The sequence below is a fragment of the Leuresthes tenuis genome, unplaced genomic scaffold (genome assembly GCF_036924035.1).
Source record: "Leuresthes tenuis unplaced genomic scaffold, fLeuTen1.0.hap1 SCAF_4, whole genome shotgun sequence".
Taxonomy (NCBI): Eukaryota; Metazoa; Chordata; class Actinopteri; order Atheriniformes; family Atherinopsidae; genus Leuresthes; species Leuresthes tenuis.
The window spans coordinates 23,505,690-23,519,072 of record NW_027325358.1 but is presented as its reverse complement, the minus strand read 5'-3'; the positions used below and the strand labels follow the sequence as shown (position 1 = coordinate 23,519,072).

Genomic DNA, 13,383 nt, shown 5'->3' with positions numbered 1-13,383 from the left:
AAGACTAAGGTGGATATGCAAATGATCAACAGCTTGAACCGAACTATCTTTAGGAGGATTGGACAATGGAAAACCCCTTATCACAGAGTCAGTGAGGCTCGCATTGAAGAACAAAGCACTATATTTGAACCTGTGTATACTCTCCAGATATTTGTTGGAAATAAAAGTCACATACAGATTAAATCTTCTGGATAATGGCAGCAGTCTGTCCTTTTCATAATGATCACATATCAGACACTACATGCATTCTGACCAACTGACACACACATCTATTCATCCATTCATCCATTTTCTTTACTCGCTTAATCAAACTCTGGGCTGGGGCCGATCCAGCTGCCATTGGACAAGAGGTAGGGTACACTCTGGACAGTTTGTAAGTCTTTCACAGCCCAACACACAACCTTTTGTGTTTATTTATTTTTTCTCCTAAACATTTCATTTGACTTTAAGAGTCAGATTTTGGTTCAGAAATTGTTCTGGAAAGTTTTTGCTTCAAGGACAGAGATGTGGTATGAGACAGGACGTAAGAATTAGTACTCAACCCAAAGGAATGTTCGTTTTACCGTCATTCTGGACAACAGTCGTCTTTATTGATATTAGATGGTTTCATTGGAGACACCAGACAACAGCAAGAAAAACGGAGCAGCACAGAAACACTAAGTGAACCGCAGTGAAGAAAAGATCCCAGAATTATTCGAATGACATAAAAACAGGTTAAAAAGATTAGCAGGGAAGTCTTAAAGAGCAGCAGTGGGAGCTGAAGCCGTTTTGCAGCAGCGACCTCAGATGTTAGAACAAACTAACGGTGATCGGCAGAAAAATGTGATGCACACTGGGAAGTCTTTTCTGTGAAACCCTATTATGTAAGTACATCTGTGGAGAACTTAATTCAGCACTCGTTTCCCTTCAACTACTGATCTACACACTTTATAGCAGAGCATTGACACATTTGCATATGATAGCTGGTAGAGGGAGACTCACGCTGCTTTTATTGCGGTTACTGTAACATCATAATGAATTAATATGTTTTGAACCTAATACCAGCTGTCCCCGACCACAGTGAATGTCATCACATATTTAAAGCATACACTCACGAGTACAAGAATACATTTGTGCTGTTGAGTACAAATGCGCTTTGACAACCATTTTAAGTGCTTCGTCATTGCAACAACCACACACAAGGAGTGCAACATGTAAGGATTTGTCCATGCAATATGTATAAGTGATCTATTTGAGTCACATAAAATTCTAAACAGCTAAAATGTTTAAATCAGATACAGAAAAAAAAACATTTGATATTTCTTCAACTATCCACCAGGTGGTTGAAAAGGAGCACCAAATCTGAGCAGACTCACATAATAAGAAATGGAAGGTGAGGAGGAATAAACCAGAAGTCATGCTCAAGAGGAGGGGGGAAAGGGTTACGAAACCCCTGGGGTGGTGTTGGGTGCGTGGAGGGGGTCAAATGCCAGACCTTTATATGCTTGTGCATAAGTGTGTCCTGATAGTGAGTTTCTCATAGATTCAAACAACGCTGATCGTGAATCAGACTTTTTTTTTTTCTTGGAGATATCAGTGTGCTTATTTCAAATGACCATTCCAAACTGATAAAATCATAATGGTCATCAAGGAGTGTGTAATGATTGTACCAAAAAATACGAAGGAATTCATTCGTACAAGTGTGCTCCTACTCTCAGGCAAGCACATACATTCGCGCACACACTCAAGAGGTCAAACCCCAACCCAGCCACACTTTGTGCACAGCGACATGTTTAGCCAAGGCTGGTGATGTTGGAGCGACCACCGGGCGGCGCTACGATGCGGTGGCCAGACCTACGAGGGACCATGTCATCAATCTGAGCACCTGAGAAATGAAGACAAAGCAAAATGTTAAACAGATATTCAGAACCTTTTTATCACTTGCAAAAAAAAGCTGAATAATGGAGCTGTATATTCAAAGTTTGTTAAATTTAACCTGAAAGGCTGAAGTTGGACTGGTGAAGATTGCGTATTGGTGCTGGTTGGTGGGAGGTGGGAGACGTTTTGGCTGATGGAGCAGGGGTAATGTACTTAGGGATTGGAACAACATCGTACACTGGGCCATCGTATATACCGCGAGTGACACCCTGCTTGCTCTTAACCTGGATGGAACATCAACACAGACACAAAACAAGCAAACCTGTTCAAAAGCAAATATCCTGTAACCAATCTTCACCATAACACAGCCCCTATGAGCTAATTTATAGTTTACTCGAATCCTCTCTGATGAAAACGTATTAGGCCTATCTTTTGAGTAAATTATGAATTTGTTTGTTCATCAATTCAAAGACATGGTTGAAATGACAGTTTCAAATTCCCTGAACCCAAGGTAATGGTTTCAGTTAGCTGCTTCTACCTAAAGCGACAAAGATATTCAAACTACTGGGACAGATAATAGACAAAAGCACATTTCACTCACATTCCAGCCGTCTTTGTTTTGATACCTAAAACTTACTCATAGGACTACGTAATGTTTCTAAGAACAAAAACAGAAAGCAAGAAATTGCAAAACATTTAAACCCCATGAATATATCAAACTTCAATTATTTCTCTGTCGGTATCGGTTTAGCTCATTTTGAACTTGATGTCAGAACATGACAACACTGTGTTGCATTACTTCTCCTTTCTGTTATCATTTTGGAACCAAAGACACCTGTTTCTCTACAGATGGATCCTGTTCCAATTAAACTGTTGTGTCATTCATCCATAAGGACACAAAAGTCTTTTTCAAACCTTTAAATGTCTTGCAAAAGTTGTGAGGAAATTAAAATCCTCTCATTATTACCTTGAATGTCAAGGCAACATTTTCAGTGCTTTGACTGTTCTTTTTCAAGAGCAGAATGACTACAAATGACAGAATGAATCAATACAAAATCTTTAATTAATTGTGTTTTCCTAAATCACATTAAACCCAATAAAACAGTTCAAAGGGATAACTACATGCAAAATATTATCATGACATTAATACCCAAGATGAGGAAAAATCGAAATATAGAGAAAGTTATTGCCCACCTAACCTTTCAGGGGCACTTTTCAAGCTTAATGTTGCTTAAGAATTGTTTTACAAATGGTCCATACAGCCTACCTGATTCCTGAACTTAACACGTTGGTAAGCATAGTCTGGGAAGGGCTTGCGTGGAATAAATCGACCAGTGCCCTGCTGAGTCTGCAGCTTGCCACCGTCATAAACTATCTGACCATGACTCAACACCAGCGCTGGGCCGCCGCGACACTCCAGACCCTCAAAGATGTTATATTCTGCAGCCTGTGTGGAGAGGGAAACATTACGAGACAGGAGAATTAAGCAGAGACACAAAAGAGAATTCTTGCATTTCCCTTCTACCCGAAAGCACTAATATCCTGCTATGTGAAGGATAACTGAACAAACGATTTGTCACAGGGCTTAGTAGATTGTAGCTGTTGAGACGATGGTTGATGAATAAGTGGAAGAATTGGGGCTTAACAAGGAGTGATACTATAGATACAGTAAGGTGGGTAGCAAGATGGTAGCCTTGAATGGGTGAGGGATGAAGGGGGATTATATTGTAAAGCTGGCACCAGGCTGGATGAGGAGCCTTTGTGAGATGCAGAACAGACTGAATACATCAATTGTTTAACTGTTTAACATTTTCTTTCCATTATGCCAAATTGCTTAAGCCACACTCCCCCCTATGATGGTGCTCTGGTGAATTTAAATGCTTAATTTCAATGCATCAATTTGCTGTGCAAACTTGTCCAGATTTGATCTGGTGACTGATGAGGTGGCAGTCAGCATTTGATTAACGTGTAGCATCATCTCCAGACCTAATGCTTTTTGGAGGACAGCAAGTCGGCCCATTTTCAATCAGCGAAAAATTATTAGGAAGGTTTAAAAGAGCTTTCTTGAGGACTGTGTGGCCCCCTCAACAAATTATTTGTATATTACTTGTAGGGGCGGCACTTTACAGGGAATTGTCATGGTTATTATTTAAGAGTATGAACAAATGAGCAATATGGCTGTATCAGCCGGGGGATTTGTTGCTATAAGATATCTGTTGCAACCCCAATTTAAAGTGCAGTATATGGAGCCGCATCTATATTGCCCAAAGATAGAGAAAAAATGCCTCGATAATCTACAACCCATTGAGCAAACACTATACACTGGTTTACTTCCTATCGAGGTACAGCTAATTTTCCATTGCTTTTTCAGCAGTTTCTTTGGTTGCAAGGATTTGTACATTTTCAAAATCTAAATGCTAGGTGCCACCAAAGGTAAATCCGAATTTATTTTCTTCTCTATCCCCTTAAAGCAGCATCATTTCAACATTTCAATGTGCCTCCTCCACACTTAACATATGAATCCTCCCTTTTTTCATGATCTTTCCTTTTCCTCTGCCATATTTTCTATGCATTCTCACCGACTGCTGGAGTTTGGCAGTGATGGTTTTGATGCTATCAGGGTCCCAGATGACGATGTCAGCATCAGAGCCCACAGCTATGCGCCCTTTACGTGGGTACAGATTAAAGATCTTAGCTGCATTAGTTGACGTGACTGCCACAAACTGGTTCTCATCCATCTTCCCCATGGCCTGGGTGACAGAGAGAATGTTAAGAATAATACACACAGATACACACAAAAACACCCCACAAACACTCATGCACTCATTGCTCACCACAGCCTTGTCCCACACAAAGCCCATTCTCTCCTCTACTCCATTGGTTCCTTCTGGGATTAAGGTGAAGTCATCTTTACCGATCGCTTTCTGGGAAGTGCTGTATGTGCAGTGAGCACTGCCCACCACCTGGAGGTCCCCACTATGTCCACAAGACAAAGTAACAACGTATTTATTAAACTGTCAAATGTTAATATGTCCACTGCAGAATTGTCAATGTCTTAAATTATCAGATAAAGGGTGATCAGTGGGCAAAGAAAGGTGCAAAATAAATTCAATCTGGAGAACAGTCACAAGGGCAGACATTTTTTTAAATTAGCCACCAGGTGTCCCTGTTGAGTTTGTGATTTAAAGTGCATGTCATGTTATGGTCTGGGGTGTAAAATTAGCCAGCTGGTCTAGTCAGAATGCTGCCACAAGGCTGCAGCTCCAGTGCATTAAACATTAAATAACATTACTTAAACAAATACTGCCAGCAACACATACAAGTGGCTGCATCTGACTGATAGAGAGCTACGAAGATCATCATTTCTGATGTGTGGCTTATCATTCACTTATTAATTATAGTGATTACTTTATGATTATGAGCTGCGGGATCATCACCCTAATGTCAAGAGAGCATTTATTACAGCGATATAATGGGCCTCACTGACAAAAAGTGCTCGACTCTCTAAAGAGGAAACTAAAATTAGATTCTATCATTGAAGGAGAGGCTCAAAGACAAGAGTGGTATCACACACAGGGGTGACAGCATGGACCCGCCTTGAGAAGTCAGAGTTGCAGAAGAATGGTAGAAGAACAGAGGAGGGGGGGGTGAAGGCGGAGGGTAGCCAAGGCAACAGATGATGAGAGACTCTGGTTTCTGTTCTATTTATGGAATCAAGGACAGTCAAAAATGTGCAGCTGGAAGTTGAGGGCTTATGTGTGTATTGTCTGTGAGAGCAAAGGTGGATTAATTCTTGTGCACTGTATCCCTCCTCATGTTTGGATTACAACTTTGTCTTAACATTATTTTGTAGTTTATACACAGTTCAATTGATCTGTAGATGAATACAAAGTCCATTATAATCAAGTCTCCCTCGCCTTCTGTTTTCCCTATCCTTCTTCTCTCCACACTTTCACCTTTTCTCCATATGCCTCTCTGCAAAACCGAGGCTGACCAGACACAGTAACAGCTGTCTGTGGCATGAATACCAAATTAGTATGTAACAGCATGAATTATATCCCTGTGAGTATCTCCTTTGCTGTCACCTATCTAATTTGCATTTAACATTGTGCGGAGGTTGTGGCTAAATTGAAATGACCTCACAACAGTCAGTTCATTTGACACTTGACATGTTCAGATGTTCATGTATTCTACTGTAAGCTGAACAAGATAAAGTATATAAAGTGTTGGGATGTCTGGCCATAAAACACTGGCATAATATACAATAAATAGCTAATTTTAAATGATATTCATTGAAGAAGCTTGAGTCATACCAGGCCAACAGCGTGTGGAGATGGTCTGGGGTTGTGGGGTCAGGACTCAAAGGTGGAGAGGTCACATAAGCAGCTGCTTTGGCCCAATTTTTGCTCCAATAATGGGAGCCATCAGTTGCTAAGCTTGCTGTAATTGGCTCCCCAAACACCACAGAACCTATATAAAATGACAGTTGATAACAGTAAATTTCATACTCCAAAGAGACTGTTACAAAACACAGAAAGGCATATTTCATTATTAAGAATTTTCATTTAAAAGAAAAGAAAAGAGAGTTGGACACACCTTTTCTCCGGGCCTGAGTGATAGTGTCAGCTGCACTCTTGCTCATCACTTTTGTGATGTAGACGGGACAGTTCACACGATTGCCAAGAGTGATTGCACGGAACACCGCCTCGGCCTCCAACTGCACGGAAAGTAAATAAAGAAGACTTCAGAACGGCTCAGCGATAGACAAACTATTGTACAGGGGGGATGTATGACAATCACCTCTTCAGGACGACTCAGAGGATGGCCTTCGGGACCGGTAATTCCCATTCCAAGGATTTTTCTCTGTTCCTTTAACACAAATTGCAGAATTGTCGTCATATTCGATACATTCACTGTCCGCATTGCTTTCGGTATATGTCAACTCATGCTTTAGTGCTTCTGATGGTATCTCAGGGAAGTAAAGTTAAAATTTCATGCCCTGTCACTTCAAAGGAGAACTGTAATTCTGAAATGTTGGTGTACAGTGTGGAACTCATGTTGGAGGACAGAGGGCAGAGAGGACAGAGACAGTGCTTCTGACAATGCTGGCTGCAGCACTGCTAAATTGGGATTAAAACCTGACTCTGCAACCTATATTTTCTTCCTATTGGATGGTTGTGTTAACCAGCATGTCATCATCATTCATCAGCACTTCCATTACCATTTATCATCCTGATTTTTTTCTCACATACACTCATAATTATCCCCCTAAACTGGACCATAATCTCCTTACCCTCACTGTTACCAGTATTATCATCATCATCATCATCATCTTTAATGTCCTTATCACCATTACATCATCATCGTCATCATCATCATCTGTATAATAATGTTCAACAGTAATAGAGGCCAAAGATAAACCTGTCATCCTCTGTGGTTGCTGAAGCAGCATTAATCCTCTATCTCTCCTTTTAAGAGATGGTGAATTATGTAACAAGCACATAACTCAACTGCAGTGGAGGTTGAACACAGATAAAAAAAGCAAGAGACTGCAGCACTTACCTGAGCAATCAGATCCCCATTTTCAGCATGAACTAACACCATGGCACCCAGCAGCTTCAAGAAGGAGAAAGCCTCGTACAACTGTGGTAATTACGAGCGCAGAAGAGAGATTGATTGTGAGAGGAAGGTTTGCAAACTCACTAATTTAATTCTGGAAATTAGTGTTAGTGATCAGGAGCCATACCTGAGAATCTGTCATCTGGTACACATCCTTGTAAGCCATGTACACTTGAAAGGAGTTGATACCTGACAACAGTGGAAATGGCTTGATAATGACAATGTGATAAAAGGGAATTAATGCAAAGATAAATGCAAATTTTTAAATTGATCAACAACCTCATCCTATCTATAAAGCAATGCTTGTCTGTGGTTAACAGCTGAGCAAATACAACTCAGCCAAACTGAAGAACACACAAGCAGCTACCTGCCTTGGCTCGAATGGTGCATTATTTTGTAGCTGCCCTATTAGAAAGATTTTTTCTTTTTACTAAAAAAGATTACAGGCAAAAATTCTGCACTGCCTCCACAGCAGTATTATAACGCAAACAATGGATCTCCACTGCGCCTTGGATTTAAGAGTGTTCAGCATTTGGCCAAATTCCCTTTAAATTGGTCCCTGATGTTCTTGTGAAGTGTGTCCAAACTAGCAATTGAAAGAAGAATTACAGCAATTGACTCCATCTCTGAGGTATAAAAGAAAAAGCTAAAAACTGTTGTAGCTTACCTTTGTCTTGCACCAGCAGCTCCAACTCATCCTTAACAGTTTCATTCCACTGGGGGATATCTACATGCAGGGAATAATCACAGCACGCCTTTTTATCTGCAGCCTCCTGCCAGCGCTCAAATGCCTCCAAAAGACTGTCACCAGGCTGAGGGGTCACATGATCAACTGAGGGGTTAGAGGGGTTAAAGGTTAGGATCAATGCTTGATCGGGCATATTATTCTATTGCTGATATGTGCTGCCTGTATCTAGGCGTCTACTCACTGATCATGGTGGTTCCTCCAGCAAGTGCAGCCTTAGTTCCCTGAAGAAAATCATCAACCGGGTTTGTGCCCAGGTAGGACTTCATCAAGCATGTGTTGACATCTATCCCCCCAGGTATTACCATGCGGCCATTGGCCTCAATCACCTTAACGCCCCCTGGAACAACCAGGTTCTCCCCCACCTGACTGCCAATGATTGGAAACATGAAGAGGACAAAAGAGAAGAGACAAGTGGAAAGGAGCAGGGGCAGAGATGATGAAAAAGATATATGTGGGAAATTATCCCACAGAAGGGAAATTATATGGTTACGGAGGTTGAGCAGTTGAAAGCCAGCATTAATACCTCTGTAGCACTGTACAAAAGTCTAAAGCCGCCCAAAGCCCAAACTCAGATGAAGAGATGAACCAGAGTTTTGTTTACACGTAACAGACAACTTATCAGAGAAATAAATAGTTTCTTTAGGTCTTTTTTGCCAAGCATAATGCAACTTAACAGGAATATTTGCACCAACAAATTGATTCCCAAATAGCTTTAAACACTTGGCATATCCCAACATGGTGGAAGGTGTTTCCTGAAATATATTGAGAGGACAGGATAAGTGGCAGGCTTAAAAAAAATTACAACAGCAGATGAACAGTATCTGAAAAACGTGTGGACTTTATTGTTCCATTTACTGTTTGCTGAAGCCTCATTAGAAATGGCATTAGAAATATTGACTTTTAAGTTAGAATTATACAAACAATTTATTTTTCTTGCCATATATATACTGCACCTATTTTCTATTTCTAGGCAGTGTATTAGGAGTTGCTCACGACTTTTGCACAGTCCAGTAATACACTTCTGTAATATCTTTCCATACGCACTTGATGAGCCCATCCTCAATGTAGACATCTGCATAGAAAGACTGGTCATCATTCACCACTCGTCCCCCTTTGATCAGCAGCCTTTCATTCTGCAGGGGAGTAGCACAGGGAGAAAGAGGAGGGGTTAAACTGAATGCTGGCATTCTGATATACTGCAAAACCAGTTAAGTAATCCACGACCTTATAGTAATATACAATTATTGGAGAAGGAAAAATCTGCATCGTCATGCAAGTGCTGTGCATGGGCAGGATCCAAGTAAATATTAATAGGGTTTCAGCTCAGTTTGATTTAGTCTCTTAGTAACATACTGTAGTTTTGGTTTATATGTACAATTCCTTGCAGAATGATTAAGGACACAGTGTTAAAATCAGCATCTTTTTCTCAGACTACTGTGTTTCCACACCCTCTGTATGGAGGGTGCCTGGCAACAGCATTGAGAAGATGGTAGGTATCCATGGTAACCAGTGATAGTCCATGACAGCACACTGAATTATCACCATTTTGACTATGCTTACAAAAATTCAAAGTGTGCATACCAGCTGCCTATAAACTAATAATACACAAAGCATTGACCACATTCATGCTTAATGCAAGCGTTTCTAGTTCCAACCGTCACGCCAACCGATCTAATCCCATTGACAGGGATTATACAACACTATCCAACCAGGAGAATGACTACGTGCACTATTGGACACACTGACAGAAAACTGTCACCTGTCTTTGCAGTTGCAGTCCTACAAAGAAGCCACATACTTGAAAGGGCCTTCTGCTCCTTGGCATACACTAAGAATTTAATCCCATTTTAGCCTTGCAGCAGGGATTTGCATACAAGAGAGCCTCTCCACAAGCTGGTCGTTTCAGACCAGGCCGAATCTCTTACCGTCAGGTGGGGGATGCTGTTATTCTCCAGATAACTGGTCCCAGACATGCTCTCCCTGTCGCTCTGCCCCCTGGCAGTCAGCTCCGGCGCCCTGCGATGCGCTCTTTGGCTCTTTGTCTCTCTATAGATATGAATTAGTTAGGCTATTCTTTCGCTGTGGAAAAGATGAGGACGATGAATCCGCCGCCGTACGGCTGCGTCGGTTTGCGTGACGCGCGCAAGTGACAATCGAGCGACGAGTCTGCATGCGATTGAGCGCGTGCGGAAAGTGAGCATTTGCCTGGTGGCGCCCAGGGGGAATAAAAGGAAATAGGGTGTATACGAAGTGTACACGCATCTCCTCCGTGCACACGCGCACGCATACACATCATGCGAGACAGCAGTCTGTCTGTCGCTGTCCAATTCAGCACCACAGAAATATGTTGGATCTCCCTGGCGTATTTTTTTTTTTGGGGGGGGGGGGGGGGGGGGGGGGGTCTCGTTTTAGCTCCGTAATCACACGCACACTAAAATAAACAAACTGCAATGCAGCACAAATTAATCATTTATGCAAACGGAGGCATTGTCTTAGATCTTATTTGTAAGGAATTATTAAGACAATACAAAATTTCTGCACACTAATAATGGTTGAAAATTTAATTACTGGCTACTTTCATAAAAAATAAAAAAATAAATAAAACAATCATTAGTTCCAACTATTTTTCTAATAAAGCCAGTAGTAGGGTCTACCTGTGGTATCGAGAGGCGTTTACTACTGTACCTACTATGTATGTACTTATAATTACTGAGAATAGCCTTCAAAAACTAGGCCACAGAGCCAGGGCGTCAATATGGAGGGTACCTTTCCATCTGGGCTTTCCTTTCCAGATGAAATTCTGACTTCAACACCACTCTGCGCATCGTCTGTCTCCCCGGGCGAGTTGGTCAATGACCACTCTCGGGTCTCGCCGGGCGTCTTCCCCGTGGGGTCACCAGTGTCCAAGAGCCTCTCCCGGCTCCCACTCCTCGGTGTGCGGCTCCCTTTCCTCCCCACCGCGTAGTTATCGAAGTCTATGGTCTTGCTCTCGAACGCTCCCTCCACAGAGCTGAACATCCCGTAGGTTTTCCGCTGGTTCGGCCCGGTGGTGATCGGCCCCGCCAGGTAGACCGGGAGCTCATCCTCCCGGTTCCACTGCCTCCTGCAGTCAGACATTATGGCTTCCACGGGAGACTTGAACTTCCCCCAATCTGAAGCGGCACGGACAATTTGGCTTGTTTTACGTCAAACCGGGTCACAGTCACGCCTTTTCAGGCAAGCGCACTCAGTCGATGCTGTGAGGTGTAAAAAGCGGCTCCTCTCTTTCCTCTACATGCACACAAATGATGCAATGTTCCAGTTTTAAAAGGGCTGCTGTGTGAACTAATTTCAAACTGTAGCATTCCTGCAGCAGAACTACTTTCTTACACAGTAGAAATGAGAGCAAGCCTGCTTTCCGTGTGTGCGTGAGCAGCTCATGCCATCATCGGATTAATACAGCATGTGCCATCTTTTTGCCCACATCTGCATGGGGCCAAGAAGGGGGATGTAAACTGTCAATGAGCTTCATCCGTTAGCTCCCACTGCCACACAATGGGCTCCTCAAAATCTGGAGAGTAGACTTCAGTAAGTGTAACTGTGCTAAAACTGGTGAGATAGAGTACAGTACATGCTTGTGGTATGCCTGCTGATGTGCATCACAGAGGATTAAAATGTCGCTCCAGGCATTAAGAGATTATTCATTCAATTTTCTTTAGGGATTCAGGCAATGGGTGAAAGAGGCTGCAGCTGGGAAGCAGATGTATTTCAGTACTGTGCAGATGGACAGCTCCAACAGAGCACAATCACAAATACAACATCTGCAATTCAGATAACTTGGAGCACATACACAAATTATGTGGCTAAAATCCCTGTCATTAGAAGTAGTTGTATTACAGTATAACAAGAGGAACAACATCTTGACCTGATACTTTCAATGATCGTGAATTATAAGAAAATTATCACAAAGTGATAACTTGACCGCTTCTCAGTAACTGTCTGATTAATTCATGCATAAAATCAACATGCAGCAGTCATGTATCGCCATAAGTATATGATTTGAGGCTCATGTAGGGTCATATTATATTATAGCTTCTCCCAACATCTCAGTGATCAGTCTCCATGCTAACTCAGGCCATGTGAGAGACATTCTCAACTTAGTGTAGGCCAACATAGCTTTTGACCTGGAACCTCATAGTCTCCCTTTATAGACACAGCACATGCAGCACATAAACAGCACATACAGCCTTTTCAGACATCAGTCACCAACTATTTCAAAGCTTTTTCACTTCAGTTTTTTTTGCTTTGATCATGTCTCTCCAAAAACATTATACCAGAATTCTTGTGGCTTCTTCAGATTTTTTCCTCACACGCTCTTTTATCTCTTTTTCTCTTATCGCACACACTTGTTCAGTCTTTTTCTAATTGTAGTGTCATGGACCTTCACATTTATCATGCTAACTGAGGAATGTCTGCGTTAATTGCTGCTTCTCTGAACATTGATTGGTCTGACCTTGGGGTGAACTTGCTGCCATTCCTTTGAAGATTTACAACTGTCTTGAATGTTTTCTACTTGTAAATAATCTTTCTCACCAATGAATGTTGGACTCCAAGTGGTTTTGAAAAGGTCTTAGAACCCTTCCCATGTTGATGGGCAGCAATAATTGCTCCTTGAGTTTCAATGATGCTTTCCTCTTTTGCATCATGTTAACACATACCCAAATACTCCAGAACAGTAAACTGCACAAACATCTGCTTTTATAAAGGTGATCACAATTAATAAAGGAAATTTGATAAGAAGCACCTTGTTGATACTTTCCCTTTTCATTCCTATGGAAGCCTTAAGGATATACTTGTGCTTTTTCTCACATTGCCTCTGCATTTTTTGGATAAGTTTTTACTCACAGGACAAAATGACAAGGTTTAACGTGTCAGAACAGAGCTGTTTGTCACGTTTTGAGTTTTGTTTTGTCATGTTTTCAGGTTCTTGGTTCATTTCTGTCATGTTTTTCCCCCTGTCACCTGTTTCTGTTCCACCGCTGCACCTCGTCACTAATCACCTCCCCACAGTACTTAGTTTCCAGGTTCACTCTTGTCATTGCAGATTCCTCACCTTACCTTTCATGTCACGCTTGTTATTCACGGCTCGTCAGGTCAGGTTACTGACTCATGTTGTTTAA

General features: G+C 41.7%; 1 protein-coding gene across 2 annotated transcripts; it reads right to left on the bottom strand.

Moving 5' to 3' along the window:
* Positions 1–562: 562 nt before the first annotated feature.
* Positions 563–11,517, bottom strand: crmp1 (collapsin response mediator protein 1). Of its 2 annotated transcripts, none has more exons than XM_072383312.1 (14): positions 10,991–11,517; positions 9,269–9,357; positions 8,406–8,590; positions 8,144–8,308; positions 7,604–7,665; positions 7,420–7,500; positions 6,658–6,726; positions 6,454–6,574; positions 6,171–6,327; positions 4,692–4,833; positions 4,437–4,607; positions 3,125–3,304; positions 1,976–2,141; positions 563–1,864 (listed from the first exon to the last, which is right to left on the bottom strand). In XM_072383312.1, exons 1-14 carry the CDS (start codon positions 11,339–11,341, stop codon positions 1,773–1,775), a joined length of 2,031 nt encoding a protein of 676 aa, XP_072239413.1. In that variant the 5' UTR covers positions 11,342–11,517; the 3' UTR covers positions 563–1,772. The 2 variants fall into 2 exon arrangements, with proteins under 2 accessions (XP_072239413.1, XP_072239414.1); XM_072383313.1 differs by lacking the exon at positions 10,991–11,517 and adding an exon at positions 10,150–10,404.
* Between the last annotated feature and the right edge of the window lie 1,866 nt (positions 11,518–13,383).